At 37.0% G+C, this 20,647-nt stretch overlaps 2 protein-coding genes, 3 long non-coding RNA genes, 1 pseudogene and 1 gene segment (V, D, J or C); 3 read left to right on the top strand and 4 right to left on the bottom strand.

The window, feature by feature from the left end:
* LOC148152795 (immunoglobulin lambda-1 light chain-like) overlaps positions 1 to 11,052 on the bottom strand; it is a 36,661-nt gene extending 25,609 nt beyond the window's left edge. Inside the window, exons 1-2 of the mRNA XM_088002378.1 lie at positions 10,953 to 11,052; positions 10,478 to 10,794 (exon numbers count right to left, since the gene is read on the bottom strand). Coding sequence (XP_087858504.1) covers positions 10,478 to 10,794; positions 10,953 to 11,004 — 369 coding nt within the window. The 5' untranslated portion in view covers positions 11,005 to 11,052. The remainder of the gene's footprint in view (positions 1 to 10,477; positions 10,795 to 10,952) is intronic.
* On the bottom strand, positions 368 to 4,821 carry tspan37 (tetraspanin 37). The gene is made up of 7 exons (XM_014970159.2): positions 4,182 to 4,821; positions 2,796 to 2,987; positions 2,653 to 2,727; positions 2,475 to 2,573; positions 2,132 to 2,284; positions 1,949 to 2,032; positions 368 to 721 (listed from the first exon to the last, which is right to left on the bottom strand). The coding sequence occupies exons 1-7, from the start codon at positions 4,242 to 4,244 to the stop codon at positions 644 to 646; spliced, it is 744 nt and encodes a 247-aa protein (XP_014825645.2). The 5' UTR covers positions 4,245 to 4,821; the 3' UTR covers positions 368 to 643.
* LOC106905361 (Ig lambda-2 chain C region-like) lies at positions 6,686 to 8,092 on the top strand. The segment is given in 2 exon segments: positions 6,686 to 6,941; positions 7,626 to 8,092. Coding segments are annotated over 2 exon segments (522 nt in total).
* LOC148152796 (uncharacterized) lies at positions 8,632 to 10,470 on the bottom strand. Its single transcript, XR_015761914.1, has 3 exons — positions 10,029 to 10,470; positions 8,859 to 9,015; positions 8,632 to 8,771 (listed from the first exon to the last, which is right to left on the bottom strand). It is a non-coding gene; the product is annotated as an uncharacterized LOC148152796 (long non-coding RNA).
* A 144-nt stretch (positions 11,053 to 11,196) lies between the features above and the next one.
* LOC106905354 (Ig lambda chain C region pseudogene) lies at positions 11,197 to 13,051 on the top strand (annotated as a pseudogene). The gene is made up of 3 exons (XR_015762010.1): positions 11,197 to 11,323; positions 11,609 to 11,713; positions 12,499 to 13,051. The product of XR_015762010.1 is annotated as an Ig lambda chain C region pseudogene (transcript).
* A 2,826-nt stretch (positions 13,052 to 15,877) lies between these two features.
* On the top strand, positions 15,878 to 17,267 carry LOC148152794 (uncharacterized). Its single transcript, XR_015761916.1, has 3 exons — positions 15,878 to 16,168; positions 16,447 to 16,551; positions 17,237 to 17,267. It is a non-coding gene; the product is annotated as an uncharacterized LOC148152794 (long non-coding RNA).
* A 2,653-nt stretch (positions 17,268 to 19,920) lies between these two features.
* Positions 19,921 to 20,608, bottom strand: LOC148152793 (uncharacterized). Its single transcript, XR_015761913.1, has 2 exons — positions 20,499 to 20,608; positions 19,921 to 20,403 (listed from the first exon to the last, which is right to left on the bottom strand). It is a non-coding gene; the product is annotated as an uncharacterized LOC148152793 (long non-coding RNA).
* Between the last annotated feature and the right edge of the window lie 39 nt (positions 20,609 to 20,647).

Below are 20,647 nucleotides of genomic sequence, written 5' to 3'. Positions count from 1 at the left end.
ATCCACACCAGAAAAGTAGATTTTTTTATGTGTTCATTACAAATTACAAAAAAAACTAACAAAAAAAAAATATTGCGAATATTTTTACATCTACTGGAAACAGTGATCATGCTTGGAAAAATGAAACAATTAACAAGCCCTGTTTTCTTTTGTAAAACGCTATAAGGAGTGCTGGGTATGAAGTTCAACTTCATTTTCAGTTTAAAAAGGGTACAACTTTAAATAAATAAGTTAATAAAATGCATCCTGTAGCACTTATCAATGCTGGGTGTATGACAGTGTGCATTATGCAAAAATAGACAACATCTATAAACAACAAGAAATGTATATTTAGAGCACAAAGTGGACACAGTGCAACAAAAGCTAATTAGGTTTATTCAGTTATATTTATTCATCATTCACAAGTCAAATATCAGCATTAGGCACTTTAAAAAAACATACAAATAAATTTACCCAGACCCAAACAATGGATCCACAGCAAGATAATTCATCTTTTTGATGTAAAATGATCCATGTGATTTTGATTGCAATAATATTTAATTCCTGAAACAGTGGTGAGACCACTAGTGTTTGGCAGTTTAATTTTCCTTTAGAAAAGTATGAAGTATTTTTGAATTGAATTGAAAACCTATTTCATATTTGTCTAGGTGTTACTCAGTGCTTGATATTTAAAACGTTCTTCCATCATTATCATCTGTGTCGTCATGTAAAGCAAAACCACCTGCATAATAGAAAAAAGGAAAGCAAGGTTTAGTTATCTGCCCAAATATAAATCATTACAGAAAAATAAAAACTATAATGAAATAATAAGGGGTAAATTGCACTATGCTTCAGGGTTGTTCCCGAAAGAGAAAATGAAATACTTTGGGTGTTCTTTTTGTGATCCTGCATGTCTCCTACTTTTTGTTTGGCTTTTTTTTTAATCATCAAAGTTTGCAGTTGTATAATAATTCCACATAGGAAAAAAAAAACATCATATAAACCCTGAAAGTTCATGATGAGTGCAAATGTTATCCTTACACACACTTAAATGTGTCAGAAGGTGATGTGAATATCAGAGGGCAGGTAGATAACACCATTACATACTTGAGTTTATAACCAAAGATACAACTGTTCTTTCACCTTCTGATACTATAAAGGTAATAAACTGACATCATCTTTTGGAAACTCCTTTGTCACTTGAGATGCAGTTAGATGATAAAAAAAAAAACTTCATGGTCAAAGTATTTCCCCCCTTACAGATTTCTTTTCTCTTTGTTTCTAGCCACATGTGAATGTTTGAGCTCCACCCATTTTGAAATCAAAGATCGACAGATTGAACAAAAAGAAAATTTCGAACGATGATTCCTTTAATTAGGGAAGAAAAAACTAGTTGAACCAAAATTGCCCTATATGTAAAAATATAATTGCTTTACTTGTTAAATCATTAATTTTTGGATCAAGTCACACCCAGACCTCATTGTACTGCCTGACATGTAAAAACAAACAAACCTCTTTCTTAGAATCTGTCTGACAACATGAAGTAGGCAGAAACCTCTCAAAATATTACATCAAGCCCTAATTGAAGAGATCTGAAAATAGGTGAGAAACAAAGTCTTTGACCTTAAATCTGAAACTGCTGAAACATCAGCGAGTCCACTTCTGAATAACTTTTTTTAAAAATAGCCCCAAAACCTGAAGGTTTTGGAGCGGTCTACTCAAACTCTGGACACAAATCTGATTGAGAGCCCGTGATATGACCATAAACATGCTATTCATGCTTAAAAATCCTTCTGTCATGACTGAATTGAAATCATCCTGCAAAGGACAGCATGACACAACTCATCCACGGTGATGTAGGAGACTCATTTACAGATTGTCAGTGTCTTATTTTTTACTACATATATATACGTCAAATTAAATACACAGGTAAAAGCTTAAAGACTGTTGTTAAATGCTTTGCACACACCTCAGTCAGAAACCCCAGGAGGGACGTCCACATGATAAACTGTAGGATGAACTGAAAAGCCATCTCCAGCTTCACCTGACAGCCCTGGGAAAAAGAACAAAGACACATTCAGTACGAAAGTTATATAAATACAAGTGAGAAAGTGGCTTTTATGGCCTGCATGATTGATGCAGTTTTATCTACCTGATGGTAAAGCTTCCATGGCTGGTACAGACTGCCTTTGCATAAGAGGAACGTGGTGTTGCAGCAGCTGCGAGGAACCACATCTCCACCGGTTTTATTGAGCCAAGAGCTGTCCAGCCAGTCAGTGTAGTTTCTGACCCCGCAACAGTGGAGCTGATGCAGATCAGTTCGTTAAGTTAGTAGAAACTTTTCAATAAAGGTTGTGATTATGATGGCTCCCTTTGCTGTATGTCTGGAATGGGGCTATTATGTTTCTGAACAGAAAATCATTTAAAATCCTAATCCAACGTTAGGGAAGCGTAATGGATTTTACTTCTTTATTCTGACAATTTAAGAGCCTCACCTCCTCTTGAGTTACATCAACAATCCGAGAGTTTCTGTCCTGACTGCTGCCTGTGTATTTCTGAAACACCTCGCTGAGAGACGCTGTGTCGGAGTCCAACTAAACAAGAGAAAAATTGAGCTTGCACCTTCAGGTCAAGATGTATCAAAAAGGACGAACATTTGTGCAGGTGGAGTACCTTTCTGGAGTGGACGAAGGCCAGGGCAGAGGCCGTGCTTCCCACGCAAAAGATCACAACCAGCAGATAAACAAACTGGAGAAGAAAATGTCTCAGTACGACGCAAACATGCATTTACCCACGGTGGCGGGGATAAACCTCACCAGTCCGAGCAGACAGCGGGAGTCTCTGAGGCTCAGCCACGTACCGAGGAAACCGGCGAAGAGCAAGAACGCTGCGCTGCAGATCGAGAAGACTACAGGGAGGAGGATGTAGGTCTGAGAAAAAAACAAGCTGTAGTGTCTGTACTTCATCAGGAGGGAGATGCCGCCCATGGCCATAATCATCCCCACAACCTTGCAAAGGAAAAAAAAAAAGAAGAATGTTGTATCATAATTAAATGTTTTTGGGGAATATCTTTACAAGCTATGAGCTCATCCAGTTGTTCCATAGACGACCAGTTTTCATGCTGTAGATTGAGTGAAATGTTGATGTCTATAGAGTCCCATAGAAATCTCTTTTGTTCATGGGAAACAAGGCAGTCACTAAAATTAGCATTTCAACATTTGCTTCTTTTGATCCTATGCTTTCTAATGCTTAAAGATTTGTAATTTCAAGTTTTCTCTTTTATTTCCTGTAAAGCACTTTGGATTACCTTATCCAGTAAAAATAAGCTTTCTCCAACATTCACAAACATAATATTTAATGGTTAATTGTTAACCTTTTAATATTTTTATCACATTATGACCATGAATTTATTATGAATCTGATTAAGATACATTAGGTAGACAGAGTGGTGCTTTGTTATCAAATGGAAGAAAAGAAATGTCTTCAAAATCTCTTACCAAAACAAAAAATCTGATCAAGTGAGGTGTGAGATTTTATCCAGCCCCCATTATTCTGACGACTTCAAGCAGAAATGATTTGAATCAGTAATTTAACCAAACTGTTATAAATAAATAAATAAATAACACTTATAGCAAAAATGACTTGGGTCGTTGTTTTAGGAATGTTAAGATGTTTAATTCAGTAAAAGGAAATGTTTTCAACGTTGCGATTTTGCCCAAGTGGCAAAAAGTTTGTAGACCACTGGTTTTTAGTCTGATTTCATGTGAGACAATGAGGAAAGTAAAATATCACATCTCCCTCATAACAGCATTCTTACACTGCACTACTTTGTGTAACTATCACATAAAAACCCAATAAAAAGCGTGTTGTGGTTGAAACATCATTGCTTCTATGTTGATGTTGGAAACAGGGCAGATTCAATTTGAATGTGTCCTTTCCACACGAACTGAAACTGTGCATAAACAGTTCACCCCACGTTGCGCTCACATGACGCGTCACATGACAAAACGAGAAAGCTGTGAGTACATTAAGCGAGTATAAATAGTAAGAACCAAGAAGTGAGTCTCTGTGATTTCGTGTTTAGTTTCACTTCAGGAACAAATCGCTGGAGGAAAGGAAATCAGTGTAATTATAGCTGAAAGTATAAAGGCAGAGGTAGGTAATACTTTTAAACAAAAAAGACTGAAGAGAGAAAATCTTACCCACAGAAGTTGACACATGAGCTGAAATATTGTTTTAAGCCGGTTTCCTCTCCAATCACACATTTTGAATCTGTCTGGTCACCGACCATCGATGGACGTGACTTGCCGATGTGAGGATAACAGGAAGATAACTACAGCATAGCGCTCCTGTGTAGAGAAAACACCTGCTACTGAGAGGGAGTGGACACTTTGATGGTGCTGTCAATCCGTGGAAACGTCCTTTCCTGCAACTAATGAAAAACAAAATCCTTCCCCTGAAATGCGGAAAAGCCCGTCTGGTTTAATTTAGACCCAGCCCATCAGCTTGGCATTAGTTTTTTCAGAGTTAATAAAAGAGGCGAAGTCAGTTCACTGACTGGTGACGCTTCCGTTTTTTTTCCACGTTCATATGAAAAATGAAAATGGTGTCCTCTCTTTTTTTCTTCTTCCTTTTTTTTTTGCACTTCTATAATTTCCCTGAACATGATACCATTGACTCCACTGTTTAATCAAGAGCGCCCTCTAGAGGAATAAGTGAACAATAAAAACAAAAGAGGGCTGCACAGTGCTCAGTTGGTTGCACTGTTGGGTTGCAGCAGGAAGGGCCTGGGCTCAGTTCCCAGCCCGGGGTATTGAATGCATGGAGTTTGCATGTTCTCCCTGTGGATGGTTCTTTCCCACAGTCCAAAACAAAAAAAGAAAAAAAGAAAATGACTGTGAGGTCACACCTAAAGTCTCCCTAGATGTGAGTGTGTTTGTGCAGTGTTGTTTGTCCTGTCTGTCTCTGGGTTGCCCTGCGTTAGACTGGTGACCTCTCCTGGGTGTACCCTGCCTCTTGCCCATTGGCTGCTGGAGAAAGGAACCAGCATGCTCTGCAACAACAGTAGATTGAAGCGTGTATGATAATGGATGGATGCCAAAGAGACAAATTAATGCCTTACATATGTTGGCTGACCTAAAGAATTGATAGAGCCTTAGAGAAACACTGCAATGGTTAAAATTGTTCCTGTGTTGTTCTAATTGATGCTTGATAAATGTTCTGACTGATCAAAGTTCTAAAATAATGAGGTCCAGTGGTCTGCATCAGAATCTGTTCTTCCTCAGCAGCTGCAGAAAACTTAATAATAATCCATATTTATAAACTAATTTCAACATCTGTGTTTATAAAATAATCTATAGTTATTAGATTATTTTAATAACTATAGATTACCATCAGATATTTGATGGTTTTACTTGGCAACTTCTGTGATATGTTCACTGAACCAGTTCTCATCATTTCTCTGCACCTGCAGCCTTGGTGGTAGAAAATGTGGAGGTCAATATCAGTGAAAAAAGATGTAGATGAAAAATATGACCAGATTTATTTACTGTATCTTTAAAAATTATTTGTCAGTTGTCAGAATCAAGATGTTTTCCTTTACTTTTTGTTTTTATGTCTTTATATCTTTTTCTTACGTTTGAAACTTTTTAGATATGTTAGGGTTTCCAGTCGTCTCTGTGTTCAGTGGTCTGGATCAGAGTCGGTTCAGTTTCTGCTCTAACAGCTCAGAGTGTCTGCAGTCTGACTGAGGGAGGTTTTTGTATGGCTACTAATCACTGTGTGAACACGCTGGCACTGTTTACTTCATGGATACTTTTACAGTAATAAACTGCAGCATCTTCAGCCTGAACTCCACTGATGGTCAAAGTGAAGTCAGAGCCGCTTCCACTGCCACTAAACCGAGATGGAGTTCCTGATTGAAGCGTCTTTGCATACATTATTATGAGCTTTGGAGGCTGTGCTGATTTTTGCTGATACCAGAACATAGCATAATCTCCATCAGCATATCTATAAACATCCTGGTTTGTTGTACATCTGATAGTGACAGTGGATCCTGGTGTAACCGTCTCCACTGCAGGTTGAGTCACAGTGATCTGAGCTCTGCATCCTGCAGACAAAAACAAATCCTTCATTTGTCAGCAGAAAGAAAGGAGAGAAAAGGCAGCAGCACATCATGGTAGAAATGTTGCTGAGTGAATGAACCTGTAAAGCAGCAGCAGGTCAGCGTCCAGATGAGGATGGTGATGAGGGTCATGGTGCTTGTTGCTTCTGCTGGCTTGACTGACAGATCTGAGTCCTGCAGTGTTGAACTCACAGGACTATAAACCTTCTCAGTTCACTGGAGGATCAGCTGACCATGCAAAGCCTCCACTCTATGGAAATCATCTCTCTGCTCTCAGACAAACAGAGACACTGAACCAACACTAATAGATACTGGATTTAAAACTCTCATCATCTTATTGGAAGAGAAGAAAATAAAACAGAAACAACATGAAGGATTTTCACTTCTTGGATTAAAATTACATTTTCTTTGAAACACAAGGATAATTTTCCTCTTTTTCTAAAACTCATAGGTAAATATATTACTGTATATATCATTGTAAGTAGATATTTTTAAAAATGGTTTTATGAATTAAATTGCATTGAAAAATGGTTTTAGAATTTAAATATAATATAAACTGAATTGTTAAACAGTGTTGCACAGGATGGGAAGAAACTTTTACTTTTCATTTGTGATAAAATGAAAATATTCTCCTAAATTATGAAGGAATTTAAAGCTGAATTAATGTTGGATGATTTGCAGATTAAATACAGTTTAATCTGTGATTTTTATGACTTTAAAAACATCATTTCAGCAGCTAGATGTCTCCTGACAGTGCAGGAGGTTTTTGTACGGCCTCTCAATGAGTTTGTATCACTGTGGGTCACTTTTGGTGGAGGAACCAAACTCGTCGTTAACTGTAAGTACCAGAAAGTTTTTCTTTGTAGTAAAAGTAGCAGAATTTAATTTTTTAACTTTACTAATTCATTTTCCAACAAAGTTTCTTCATTTTACTTGATTTAAAACTGTAATTGTTGAAGTTTATGACTGAGTTTCACAGATGTTTGTGTTGCTCCACAACTGTAAAAATGTCTAAAACAAACAACCAGTAAAACTTATCAAGAGAAACAATAAAATGTACAGTTCAAAGGTATTTTATAAATGTTTTGTATAGTTTAAGTTTTAATTTCTCTAACATGGAAACTAACATTTTACTTCTTTTCACTGTTTTTTGTCTTTTCTGGGTCATTTTACCTGTTAATTTAACATGTTTGTGATAATTTCTTCATTTTGAAACTTTAACCTGAATTGGTGTCAAACTGAACTAATATTTAGAGAGTAAACTCAGAGCAGCTTTGTGTTCATGGTTCATTTGTTTTCCATGTAGTTTAAAGGAAGTGAAAGAAACAGATGTCGACGTTTGAACTGTTTCCACTTGAATGTTTGGTCTCTCAGTTTAACCAAGAGAAAATCATCTCAGCGATTGGTTATTCAGTCTGGTGTGATGAAGATGTGACGAGTAGTGATGAAGAGTGAAGCTCTAAGGCGTCTTCAGCAGCCTTGGTTCTCATGACTGCGTCTTTTCTCCCCCTCTCTCCTGCAGTGGGTGTGTTGCGGCCCACCCTGACCGTCCTGCCCCCCTCCAAAGAGCAGCAGCAGCAGAGCAGCGTCACACTGGTGTGTCTGGCCAGCGGGGGCTTCCCCTCCACCTGGAGTCTGGGCTGGAAGGTGGGGGGCAGCAGCACGTCCTCAGGGGTGTCCAGCAGCCCGGAGGTGCTGGGGGGGGACGGCCGCTACAGCTGGAGCAGCACCCTGAGCCTCCCTGCAGACCAGTGGAGGAAGGCGGGCTCAGTGAGCTGTGAGGCCAATCAGAGTGGACAGAGTCCTGTCACTCAAACCCTGGAGCCTGACCGCTGCACAGAGTAGAGCTGCAGCTCCATGGCTGGAACCATCATGGTGTCATGTTTTATTCACAAACATTACTTTTCATGTTTCATTCATCTTCCTTATGTTCTCTCATGTAACTTGGAGTAAATGGATTGTTTCAATAAAAGTGCAGATTTATTACAATCACTGTCTTTGTATTTATTGTTGTGTTTCAACGTTCATGTTCTTGATCAAACGTCGTCTCATCTTCATTTCTTTAAAGTTTATAAAACGTTTTAGAAACCTGCACATGTAAAAGCCTTTAGATAAAAACTAAAGACTCTTTAGTGTTTGTGAGGCAAAACATAAGAAAACTTATTAATAATTCATATTTATAAAACAAATTTCAACATCTGTGTTTATAAAATAATCTATAGTTGGTGATTTCATCCTTAGATATTTGATGGTTTTACTTGGTAACTTCTGTGATGTGTTCACTGAACCAGTTCTCATCATTTCTCTGCACCTGCAGCCTTCAGTCAGACTGAAGGAGGTTTTTGTACGACTATAAATCACTGTGTGAACACGCCGCCGCCATGGTCACCCAGACAGTAATAATCTCCAACATCTTCAGCCTGAAAACCACTGATGGTTAAAGTGTAATCAGAACCAGATCTACTGCCGCTGAATCTAGATGGAGTTCCTGAGAACCGACTTGAAGCCTGATATATAAGAAGTTTAGGAGGCTGTCCAGGTTTCTGCAGGTACCAACTGAGATCAGGACCAATATTAGAACTTCCTGTGGCGCTGATGGTCACAGTCGCTCCAACACTGACTGACTTTGATGGTTCAGACTGAGTCAGAAAATTATTGGCAGATGATGCTGAAAGGAGAAATGAGCAACGTTAAAGGAAAAGAATAACAAGTATGAGTTAAAAGAAAACTAGATAAATTTAAAAGTCAGTCTGACCCTGAGTGAGAAAACCCAACACAACCATCAGAGCTACTGGAGACGTCATCCTGATGCAGGTTTCAGTGTCGGAGCTCAAACACACTTTGGACTTTCTGCAGCAGAAGAACTTAAAGCTTGAGGAGCAGCGAAGCATCGAGATCATGCAAATCCACACCTGCTGAGATGAAACAGGAAACATAGAGATGATTCAGCCAACACTTCATCTAGTGACAATATTCAGTTTTTATTTCAACTGAAGATCAAATAAAGTATTTATTGATTCTTCATGTTGTCACTTTTCTAATATTTCTATGCTCCCTAAATGTGATGTGTTGTTTTAAACTAAAACACACAAAACCAGCAAATATTTGACATAAAATAGATCCATACATTGAGCAACATAAGGTTTAAATCTTTGTAATGTTACCTGTATTCATGTTTCAATGATCCTCATTATGTTTCTTCTTGGTATGTTAAGGTTATCAAAGTGACTTTGATCTATTTGGACCTGTGATTTAAAAATGTGTTTCTTATTTATAATTTAATTTTACACTATAGGATGCAGAACCATTCTATATTTTCTTTTAAATCATATTTTTTAATTAATGTTGATATTAAATGTTAAAAGAACAACAACCTGAACACACATTCTGAAGAATATTATAAATTTTGTTAGTTGAACAGCTGATCAAATTCACTTCATTGATGTTCTTCAATAACCACTAAATTAAATAGATTCTCATCATTTTCCTTCAAAAGGCACCAGGTTCAACCACATTACAACTTAAATTTTAAAGTTTATATTTTAGGATGATACACTTGTAACTGATCGGCCATTCTAGTGTAGAAATGATATTTAATTAGAAGAAACTTGTCTAACTTTGTGTTTCTACATTCCTGGATATTTTCTTGCTTATCATAATCCAGAGATTTTGCAACAACTTGATTTACTAAAGATAGAGACATTTTAGAAAGTGACCTAAATGTTTTGATAAAATTATTAAAAACGTGAACTGTTAATAAAAAGAAGATGGGATAGTCACTTATTTTTTATTTACAACTTTTGCACTCCAGAGAACAAAATAGAAAGATAAAAATAAAGAAGAAGTAAAATAAAAACTGACTTTAATATTTTTGGATCTTAGAGGAAAATAGGTGAAAGGATAACAACCCAAAACAATAATTCACATGTTTATTTGTGCAAACGTCATGAGGAAAAGGTTTAAAACCATCAGAGTGTTGAAGCTGTTCTGTCAATAAATAGAAATAGTGATATATTTACAGAATGAAGAGATAAAACAGAGGGAGCAAGCCTCTACTGGAATGACAGGAGGTAGAAAATGTGTTGATCTGTATCAGTGAAATCAGGAAGTTTTCTTTAAATGTAAAAATATTTGCAGATTTATTGACTGTGCCAGTAAAAATTATTTGTCAGAGTCAAAATGTTTTCTTTACTTTCTGTTTTTATGTTATCATATTGTTTTCTTACATTTTAATCTCCTTGAGTTGCACTAGAGTTTCCAGTCGTCTCTGTGTTCAGTGGTCTGGATCAGAGTCTGTTCAGTTTCTGCTCTAACACCTCAGAGTGTCTGCAGTCTGACTGAGGGAGGTTTTTGTACGGCTACTAATCACTGTGTGAACACGTTGCCACTATGGTAACTCTGACAGTAATAAACTGCTGCATCTTCAGCCTGAACTCCACTGATGATCATCTCAGCTTTTGCTCCATCTCCTCTGCCAGAGAACCGAGAGGAAAACTCACTTGTAGGATTTTTCCCCAAGTTTATCACCAACTTTGGACTGTTTCCAGGTTTTTGTTGATACCAGTACGTTCTAAAGTCACCATCTGACCATTTGTGTACACTTGGGTTTGTGTCACAGGTCACAGTGACTGTAGATCCAGGAGAAGATGTCATTAAGGCAGGCTGAGACACAGTTACTTGACTATTGGAACCTGTAAAAAAAAAAAAAAAAATTAATTAATAACTAAAACATACAAAACAAACTTCCAACACTTAAGGGAAAATTTGTCATTTAAAATAAAATAATAAAACTGTTCAAACTATTTAAAAGCCTTTTTGGAGAAAAAAAACATAGTGAAACAGGTCTGACCTGTAAAGCAGCAGCAGGTCAGCGTCCAGATGAGGATGGTGATGAGGGTCATGGTGCTTGTTGCTTCTGCTGGCTTGACTGACAGATCTGAGTCCTGCAGTGTTGAACTCACAGGACTATAAACCTTCTCAGTTCACTGGAGGATCAGCTGACCATGCAAAGCCTCCACTCTATGGAAATCATGTCTCTGCTCTCAGACAAACAGAGACACTGAACCAACACTAATAGATACTGGATTTAAAACTCTCATCATCTTATTGAAGAGAAGAAAATAAAACAGAAACAACATGAAGGATTTTCACTTCTTGGATTAAATTTAAATTTCTCTTGGATAAACAAGGATAATTTTCCTCTTTTACTAAAAGTTAGAGGTAAATATATTATATATCAATGTAAGATGATGTTTTTATAAGGTTTTTATTAATTAAATTATACTAAAAACAGTTTGTACATTGTAAACATAATGAAAGCTGCAAAGTTAAACAATGTTGCAATGCAGTCGAGGAGAGAAAGTAAATTTTACTTTTCATTGGTGATAAAATGAAAATATTCTCAGAAATTATGAAGGAATTTAAAGCTGAATTAATGTTGGATAATTTGCAGATTAAATATAGTATAAACTAGGACTTTTTTTCACTTTAAAAACATCATTTCAGCAGCTAGATGTCTCCTGACAGTGCAGGAGGTTTTTGTATGGCCTCTCAATGAGTTTGTATCACTGTGGTGGACTTTTGGTGGAGGAACCAAACTCATCGTTCACTGTGAGTATCACCATTTAATTTTATATAAATCAAAATTAATTTTTACTCTTTATGTGATCAAACGTTATTATTTTTGTGAGCGCTTCATGTGTAGTTTTTTATTTGTTTGACTTTGTTACCATTAGGTGAAATAGTTTATATGTAATAAATGTTCATGTATTTTAAACCGTTTACCAAATTATATGATTATTTGAAAACAAACATTACATCAGTTCTGTGTTTTTTAATTAAATAGTGAAATATTGTTTTTAGACTTTAGTGGAGGATCCTAATTCTGAAACCACAAATATATCCTTATATTTCAAAATATTTAATGCATTAAAATCTGTTGTCGTTGCTTGTAAAAAAATAAATAAAATGTAAAAATATTTGCTTTATTTTGAGCTTTTAAAGTTTCCAGTCTGTTAGTTTGATGCAGTAAAGAGGAAGTGAAACAAACAGATGGAAAATCTTTAACTGTGTTCAGCCATTTTGTTTCCATGAAGCAAATCTTTACAGAACCAACATATTTACAGTAAATGTTGTTTTATTCACATTGATATTTCATGTTGCTCCTTTTATTCCTGACGAGTCGAGGTCAGAACATTTCAGCTCTGATGTGTTTTTCTCTGGAAGCTCCAGAAGATTTGAATAAAAAGCTGAAAGTGAAGTAAACATGAATGAATGAATCCAGCCTCTAAACCATCCGTCTCCTCAGTGTTATTATATTATAGTCCACTGTGATATGTGTGTGTCCTGACCAGCAGACGTTGATCTGCTCCTCGTGTCTCTGCTCTCCCCTCCAGCCGGCCCCGCGGTCCCACCCTCAGTCTCTCTGCTGCCCCCCTCCTCTGAGCAGCTCTCTGGGGGCTCGGCCACGCTGCTCTGCCTGCTGAGCGGCTACTCTCCTCAGGGAGCCCAGGTGAGCTGGGAGGTGGACGGCACGGCGGTGACAGACGGGGTCCTGAGCAGCTCGGAGGAGGAGAAGAGCGGACGCTACGGCAGCAGCAGCACCTTAAGCCTGAGCCAGGAGAAGTGGATGAAAGGAGAGCTGTACTCCTGCAGGGTGGCCCATCAGGGCCACAGCCAGGTCCAGAGCATCCGGAGGAGCCAGTGTGAGGGCCAGAGAGGCTGACTGAGGCCCAGAGCAGGAGCTCTTAGTGGGAGAGCAGCAGGAGAAACACCTGCTGCTCTCAGCAACAGGAGTCTGGATGAAGGCAAACTAAAGCTTGTGTGACGCTCAACTAAACCGCTGAGAAACGTTCAACAACTTAGACTAATGTGTGAAGCTCAGCAGCTGGATGTGAGTGGGATTCATTTGCTGTGTGTTTTAATAAAGCTTGCTCTGATACATTATAATGGAGAGAGTTTCATTACTGTCATGACAAAGAAGAAGAAAGTTGATTTTATCAAGAGTGGCTCTTTAAATAATGGTCATTAAGGTCATTTAACAACGTGGGAAATAAAAGCAGACAGTTTTACTTTTAAACACTGTTTGCAATAATTGAAATATATATTTATTACAAAATGTATAGATCTCTGCAGCTATGAAAATCATGTCGGTTCTGGATTGTTCATGTGAGAACAGACAATAATTTCTGACATTATAAATTATCCAAGATGAAAATTTTATTGAATATTAAAGATTTCATCAACATCTTTTATTTAAATATTAATTGCTTTAAAAAAAATGGTTTTCAACTTTAGATTTAGTATCAGATGTTTCTCACTGAGTGAAATATGTTGCATTAAATGAATAAAGTCACACAGTGATTGTTCCTGTTATAGTTCAGGGAAATGACATGTTGATGATATTAATTTAGAAAACAATTCATCCTGACACTTTATAGTCGCGTTTTCATCACTTGTGGAGACTTCGGATTGACTTGCATTAATTTCTACAGCCTGACCCTTACCATAATCCTAACCCTATCCCTGACCATCTCATACTAAACTCTTACCTTAACCTTTACCCTAAATCTAACCATCACAGACCTAACCACTAACCCTAAAAAACAACAATTTCCCTCATTCGGACCAAGAAAATGTCCTCACAAGGTGCAATGATCCCCATAACCCCACATTGTACACAGAAATAGGTTCCCATAAGGATATGAAAACCTGGTACACACACACACACACACACACACACACACACGCACTCACGCACACGCACACACACGCACACGCACACACACACACACACACACACACACACACACACAACTGTGACACAAAGAAACCAAAGGGAATGAAGAGGAGGCCATGTACTGAATAGTTTTATACAAAAGTTTTCAAAGTCATTGAAAACAAAGCAGCATTTTGTTCTTTAGTGTTTTTTAAAACTCAATGTCTGGTATTTTTGGTTCAACATGTGTTGAAGTTTCACCACTAATAAATGTTAAAACTTTGAGATTATCACTATTGCTGTTTTCTAAAGACATGCTGAACCAAAAATAATGTTCTATTAAAACACTATTTGTGTTACAACTAAATGTCTAAGCTGAAAAATGATGTTTGCTTCAGGAATGTAAATGGTTCAGATCTCAGAACATGTTACATTTTTTATATTTTCTAACAATAAAATGTATTGCTAAACTCAGTACATTTTAGATATTCTAAGATTTAAAATGAAACTTCAATTTTATTTGAACCCTTAATTATTATTACAGTCTTTTTATTATTAGGTAATTTGCATGTCTCATTTTAAAACAGGCTTGTGGTCATTTATTGATCATGGTGTTCTGATTTCATCAGGGAGATGATGTTTTATGTTTAGACACATTTTTATAATTATCACCATTGTCCTGTTTGACAACCTCAAGTGAAAATCTAAAAATCACCCTGAAGAAAAACACATATTAAATCATCGTTGCCTCAGTTTTTATAGGCCATCCTGCTGCATATTTTCATCTGATTATTATTGACTATTGTATGGATTGGAACGTTTGTTTGCTAATTTGGACACTAAAGTTACAAATAAATGTTTTAGTTTGCTTTCATTTATGAATACTTGGTTTATTTTTGCTTGAAGGTCTTTGAGTCCCCATGAAATACCAAACAACTGAAAACATACTAATTAAAATAATACTCTGAGATTCAGTAAAAGCATTATTTATTAAAGTAACAGTTGCTTATTTTTTATTTGTTTTAAGCATTGTGTTTAGTTCTGAGTTTTTAAAGAAAATTAAACTGTTTCATCTATAATATAAAGATAAAGAAGAGATTTTAGTTATTTTTCAGCAGATTTTATGAATGAAATGTTAAGATGTTATCTTGTGTTTCATTTAAGTGGTCAGATTAACTCAGAAATTTGAAAGGATTTGACATATTTATGTCAGTTATTGTGTTAATTTTATAATTTTATAATGTTACATTGTTTGATTTGCTTCCACTGGAGCTTTTCTCTTTTTCTATTTGACATGAATTCATTTGAAAAATGGAGAGCTTACAGAATATAAATGAACACAAGGTACTTGTAAATATGGCCAAAGTTAAATTAAAGCTAATTTACTTCTGTAGCATGACAGCAACATGAGTTATTATTAAGTTTGTAGCCATGGTTTCATGTCTATGTGGTTCTTAAATGAGGTGCAGTGGTCTGTATCAGAGTCTGATCCTCCTCAGCAGCTGCAGTTTCTGTGTGTCTGCAGTCTGACTGAGGGAGGTTTTTGTACGGCTATAAATCACTGTGTGAACACGTAGACACTATTTACTAAATGGAAACTCTGACAGTAATAAACTGCTGCATCTTCAGCCTGAACTCCACTGATGGTCAAAGTGAAGTCAGAGCCGCTTCCACTGCCACTAAACCGATCTGGAGTTCCTGATTCAAGACTATCCACCTGATATATCAGGAGCTTTGGAGGTTGTCCTGGTTTCTGCTGATACCAGGATAAAGAAGAATCTAGAAAAACATCCTCATTTGTTGTACATCTGATAGTGACAGTGGATCCTGGTGTAACCGTCTCCACTGCAGGTTGAGTCACAGTGATCTGAGCTCTGCATCCTGCAGACAAAACCAAATCCTTCAATTGTCAGCAGAAAGAAAGGAGAGAAAAGGCAGCAGCACATCATGGTAGAAATGTTGCTGAGTGAATGAACCTGTAAAACAGCAGCAGGTCAGCGTCCAGATGAGGATGGTGATGAGGGTCATGGTGCTTGTTGCTTCTGCTGGCTTGACTGACAGATCTGAGTCCTGCAGTGTTGAACTCACAGGACTATAAACCTTCTCAGTTCACTGGAGGATCAGCTGACCATGCAAAGCCTCCACTCTATGGAAATCATCTCTCTGCTCTCAGACAAACAGAGACACTGAACCAACACTAATAGATACTGGATTTAAAACTCTCATCATCTTATTGGAAGAGAAGAAAATAAAACAGAAACAACATGAAGGATTTTCACTTCTTGGATTAAAATTAAATTTCTCTTGGACATAAAAGGATAATGTTCCTCTTTTACTAAAAGTTAGAGGTAAATATATTATATATCAATGTAAGTTGATGTTTTTATAAGGTTTTTATGAATTAAATTATACTGAAAAAGTTTTAAAAATGTAAATATAACATAAGCTTAATTATTAAACATTGTTGTGATGAAGTAGAGGAGAGTAACTTTTGATTCTCATTGGTTATCAAATAAAAATATTCTCAGAAATTATGAAGCAATTCAAAATGAATTAATGTTGGATGATTTGCAGATTAAATACAGTTTAATCTGTGATTTTTATCACTTTAAAAACATCATTTCAGCAGCTAGATGTCTCCTGACAGTGCAGGAGGTTTTTGTACGGCCTCTCAATGAGTTTGTATCACTGTGGGTCACTTTTGGTGGAGGAACCAAACTCGTCATTAACTGTAAGTACCAGAAAGTTTTTCTTTGTAGCAAAAGTAGCAGAATTTAATTTTTTAACTTTACTAATTCATTTTCCAGCAAGGTTTGTTCATTTCATTCGATTTAAAAATGTAGATGTAGAAGTTTATGACTGAGCTTTACAGATGTTTGTGTTGCTCCACAACTGTAAAAATGTCTAAAACAAACAACCAGTAAAACTTATCAAGAGAAACAATAAAATGTACAGTTCAAAGGTATTTTATAAATGTTTTATATAGTTTAAGTTTTAATTTCTCTAACATCAAAACTAACATTTTACTTCTTTTCACTGTTTTTTGTCTTTTCTGGGTCATTTGTACCTGTTAATTAAACATGTTTGTGATAATTTCTTCATTTTTAAACTTTAACCTGAATTGGTGTCAAACTGAACTAATATTTAGAGAGTAAACTCAGAGCAGCTTCGTGTTCATGGTTCATTTGTTTTCCATGTAGTTTAAAGGAAGTGAAAGAAACAGATGTCGACGTTTGAACTGTTTCCACTTGAATGTTTGGTCTCTCAGTTTAACCAAGAGAAAATCATCTCAGCGATTGGTTATTCAGTCTGGTGTGATGAAGATGTGACGAGTAGTGATGAAGAGTGAAGCTCTGAGGCGTCTTCAGCAGCCTTGGTTCTCATGGCTGCGTCTTTTCTCCCCCTCTCTCCTGCAGTGGGTGTGTTGCGGCCCACCCTGACCGTCCTGCCCCCCTCCAAAGAGCAGCAGCAGCAGAGCAGCGTCACACTGGTGTGTCTGGCCAGCGGGGGCTTCCCCTCCACCTGGAGTCTGGGCTGGAAGGTGGGGGGCAGCAGCAGGTCCTCAGGGGTGTCCAGCAGCCCGGAGGTGCTGGGGGGGGACGGCCGCTACAGCTGGAGCAGCACCCTGAGCCTCCCTGCAGACCAGTGGAGGAAGGCGGGCTCAGTGAGCTGTGAGGCCAATCAGAGTGGAGAGAGTCCTGTCACTCAAACCCTGGAGCCTGACCGCTGCTCAGAGTAGAGCTGCAGCTTCATGGCTGGAACCATCATGGTGTCATGTTTTATTCACAAACATCACTTTTCATGTTTCATTCGTCTTCCTTATGTTCTCTCATGTAACTTGGAGTAAATGGATTGTTTCAATAAAAGTGCAGATTTATGTCAATCACTGTCTTTGTATTTATTGTTGTGTTTCAACGTTCATGTTCTTGATCAAACGTCGTCTCATCTTCATTTCTTGAAAGTTTATAAAACGTTTTAGAAACCTGCACATGTAAAAGCCTTTAGATAAAAACTAAAGACTCTTTAGTGTTTGTGAGGCGAAACATCAGAAAACTTATTAATAGTCCATATTTATAAACTAATTTCAACATCTGTGTTTATAACATAATCTATAGTTGGTGATTTCATCCTTAGATATTTGATGGTTTTACTTGGTAACTTCTGTGATGTGTTCACTGAACCAGTTCTCATCATTTCTCTGCACCTGCAGCCTTCAGTCAGACTGAAGGAGGTTTTTGTACGACTATAAATCACTGTGTGAACACGCCGCCGCCATGGTCACCCAGACAGTAATAATCTCCAACATCTTCAGCCTGAAAACCACTGATGGTTAAAGTGTAATCAGAACCAGATCTACTGCCGCTGAATCTAGATGGAGTTCCTGAGAACCGACTTGAAGCCTGATATATAAGAAGTTTAGGAGGCTGTCCAGGTTTCTGCAGGTACCAACTGAGATCAGGACCAATATTAGAACTTCCTGTGGCGCTGATGGTCACAGTCGCTCCAACACTGACTGACTTTGATGGTTCAGACTGAGTCAGAAAATTATTGGCAGATGATGCTGAAAGGAGAAATGAGCAACGTTAAAGGAAAACAATAATAAGTGTGAGTTCAAAGAAAACTTGATAAATTTAAAAGTCAGTCTGACCCTGAGTGAGAAAACCCAACACAACCATCAGAGCTACTGGAGACGTCATCCTGATGCAGGTTTCAGTGTCGGAGCTCAAACACACTTTGGACTTTCTGCAGCAGAAGAACTTAAAGCTTGAGGAGCAGCGAAGCATCGAGATCATGCAAATCCACACCTGCTGAGATGAAACAGGAAACATAGAGATGATTCAGCCAACACTTCATCTAGTGACAATATTCAGTTTTTATTTCAACTGAAGATCAAATAAAGTATTTATTGATTCTTCATGTTGTCACTTTTCTAATATTTCTATGCTCCCTAAATGTGATGTGTTGTTTTAAACTAAAACACACAAAACCAGCAAATGTTTGACATAAAATAGATCCATACATTGAGCAACATAAGGTTTAAATCTTTGTAATGTTTCCTGTATTCATGTTTCAATGATCCTCATTATGTCTCTTCTTGGTATGTCAAGGTTATCAACGTGACTTTGATCTATTTGGACCTATTATTTCAAAATGTGTTTATTATTTATAGTTAAATTTTACACCATAGGATGCAGAACCATTCTATATTTTCCTTTAAATCATATTTTTAATTAATGTTGATATTAAATGTAAAAAGAACAACAACCTGAACACACATTCTGAAGAATATTATAAATTTTGTTTGTTGAACAGCTGATCAAATTCACTTCATTGATGTTCTTCAATAACCACTAAATTAAATAGATTCTCATCATTTTCCTTCAAAAGGCACCAGGTTCAACCACATTACAACTTAAATTTTAAAGTTTATATTTTAGGATGATACACTTGTGACTGATCGGCCATTCTAGTGTAGAAATGATATTTAATTAGAAGAAACTTGTCTAACTTTGTGTTTCTACATTCCTGGATATTTTCTTGTTTATCATAATCCAGACATTTTGCAACAACTTGATTTACAAAAGATAGAGACATTTTAGAAAGTGACCATAATGTTTTGATAAAATGATTATTAACGTGAACTGTTAATAAAAAGAAGATGGGATAGTCACTTATTTTTTATTTACAACTTTTGCACTACAGAAAACAAAATAGAAAGATAAAAATAAAGAAGTAAAATAAAAACTGACTTTAATATTCTTGGATCTTAGAGGAAAATAGGTGAAAGGATAACAACCCAAAACAATAATTCACGTTTATTTGTGCAAACGTCATGAGGAAAAGGTTTTAAACCATCAGAGTTTTGCAGCTGTTCTGTCAATAAATAGAAATAGTGATATATTTACAGGATGAAGACATAAAATAGAGGGAGCAAGTCTCTACTGGAATGACAGGAGGTAGAAAATGTGTTGATCTGTATCAGTGAAATCAGGAAGTTTTCTTTAAATGTAAAAATATTTCCAGATTTATTTACTGTGCCAGTAAAATTATTTGTCAGAGTCAAAATGTTTTCTTTACTTTCTGTTTTTATGTTATCATATTGTTTTCTTACATTTTAATCTCTTTGAGTTGCACTAGAGTTTCCAGTCGTCTCTGTGTTCAGTGGTCTGGATCAGAGTCGGTTCAGTTTCTGCTCTAACAGCTCAGAGTGTCTGCAGTCTGACTGAGGGAGGTTTTTGTACGGCTACTAATCACTGTGTGAACACAACGGCACTATTTACTACATGGATACTTTTACAGTAATAAACTGCAGCATCTTCAGTCTGAACTCCACTGATGGTCAAAGTGAAGTCAGAGTCGCTTCCACTGCCACTAAACCGAGTTGGAGTTCCTGATTCAAGACTATCCACCGCATATATCAGGAGCTTTGGAGGCTGTCCTGGTTTCTGCTGATACCAGAACATACACTGACCATAAGAACATGATGCTACACTTGGGTTTGTCTGACATTTCAGTCTGACAGTGGATCCTGGTGTAACCGTCTCCACTGCAGGTTGAGTCACAGTGATCTGAGCTCTGCATCCTGCAGACAAAAACAAATCCTTCATTTGTCAGCAGAAAGAAAGGAGAGAAAAGGCAGCAGCACATCATGGTAGAAATGTTGCTGAGTGAATGAACCTGTAAAGCAGCAGCAGGTCAGCGTCCAGATGAGGATGGTGATGAGGGTCATGGTGCTTGTTGCTTCTGCTGGCTTGACTGACAGATCTGAGTCCTGCAGTGTTGAACTCACAGGACTATAAACCTTCTCAGTTCACTGGAGGATCAGC

This window comes from Poecilia mexicana, unplaced genomic scaffold (assembly GCF_051168715.1).
Source record: "Poecilia mexicana isolate PSO_F unplaced genomic scaffold, ASM5116871v1 scaffold_22, whole genome shotgun sequence".
Lineage (NCBI taxonomy): Eukaryota > Metazoa > Chordata > Actinopteri > Cyprinodontiformes > Poeciliidae > Poecilia > Poecilia mexicana.
This window is presented reverse-complemented; position numbering and strand designations above follow the sequence as displayed.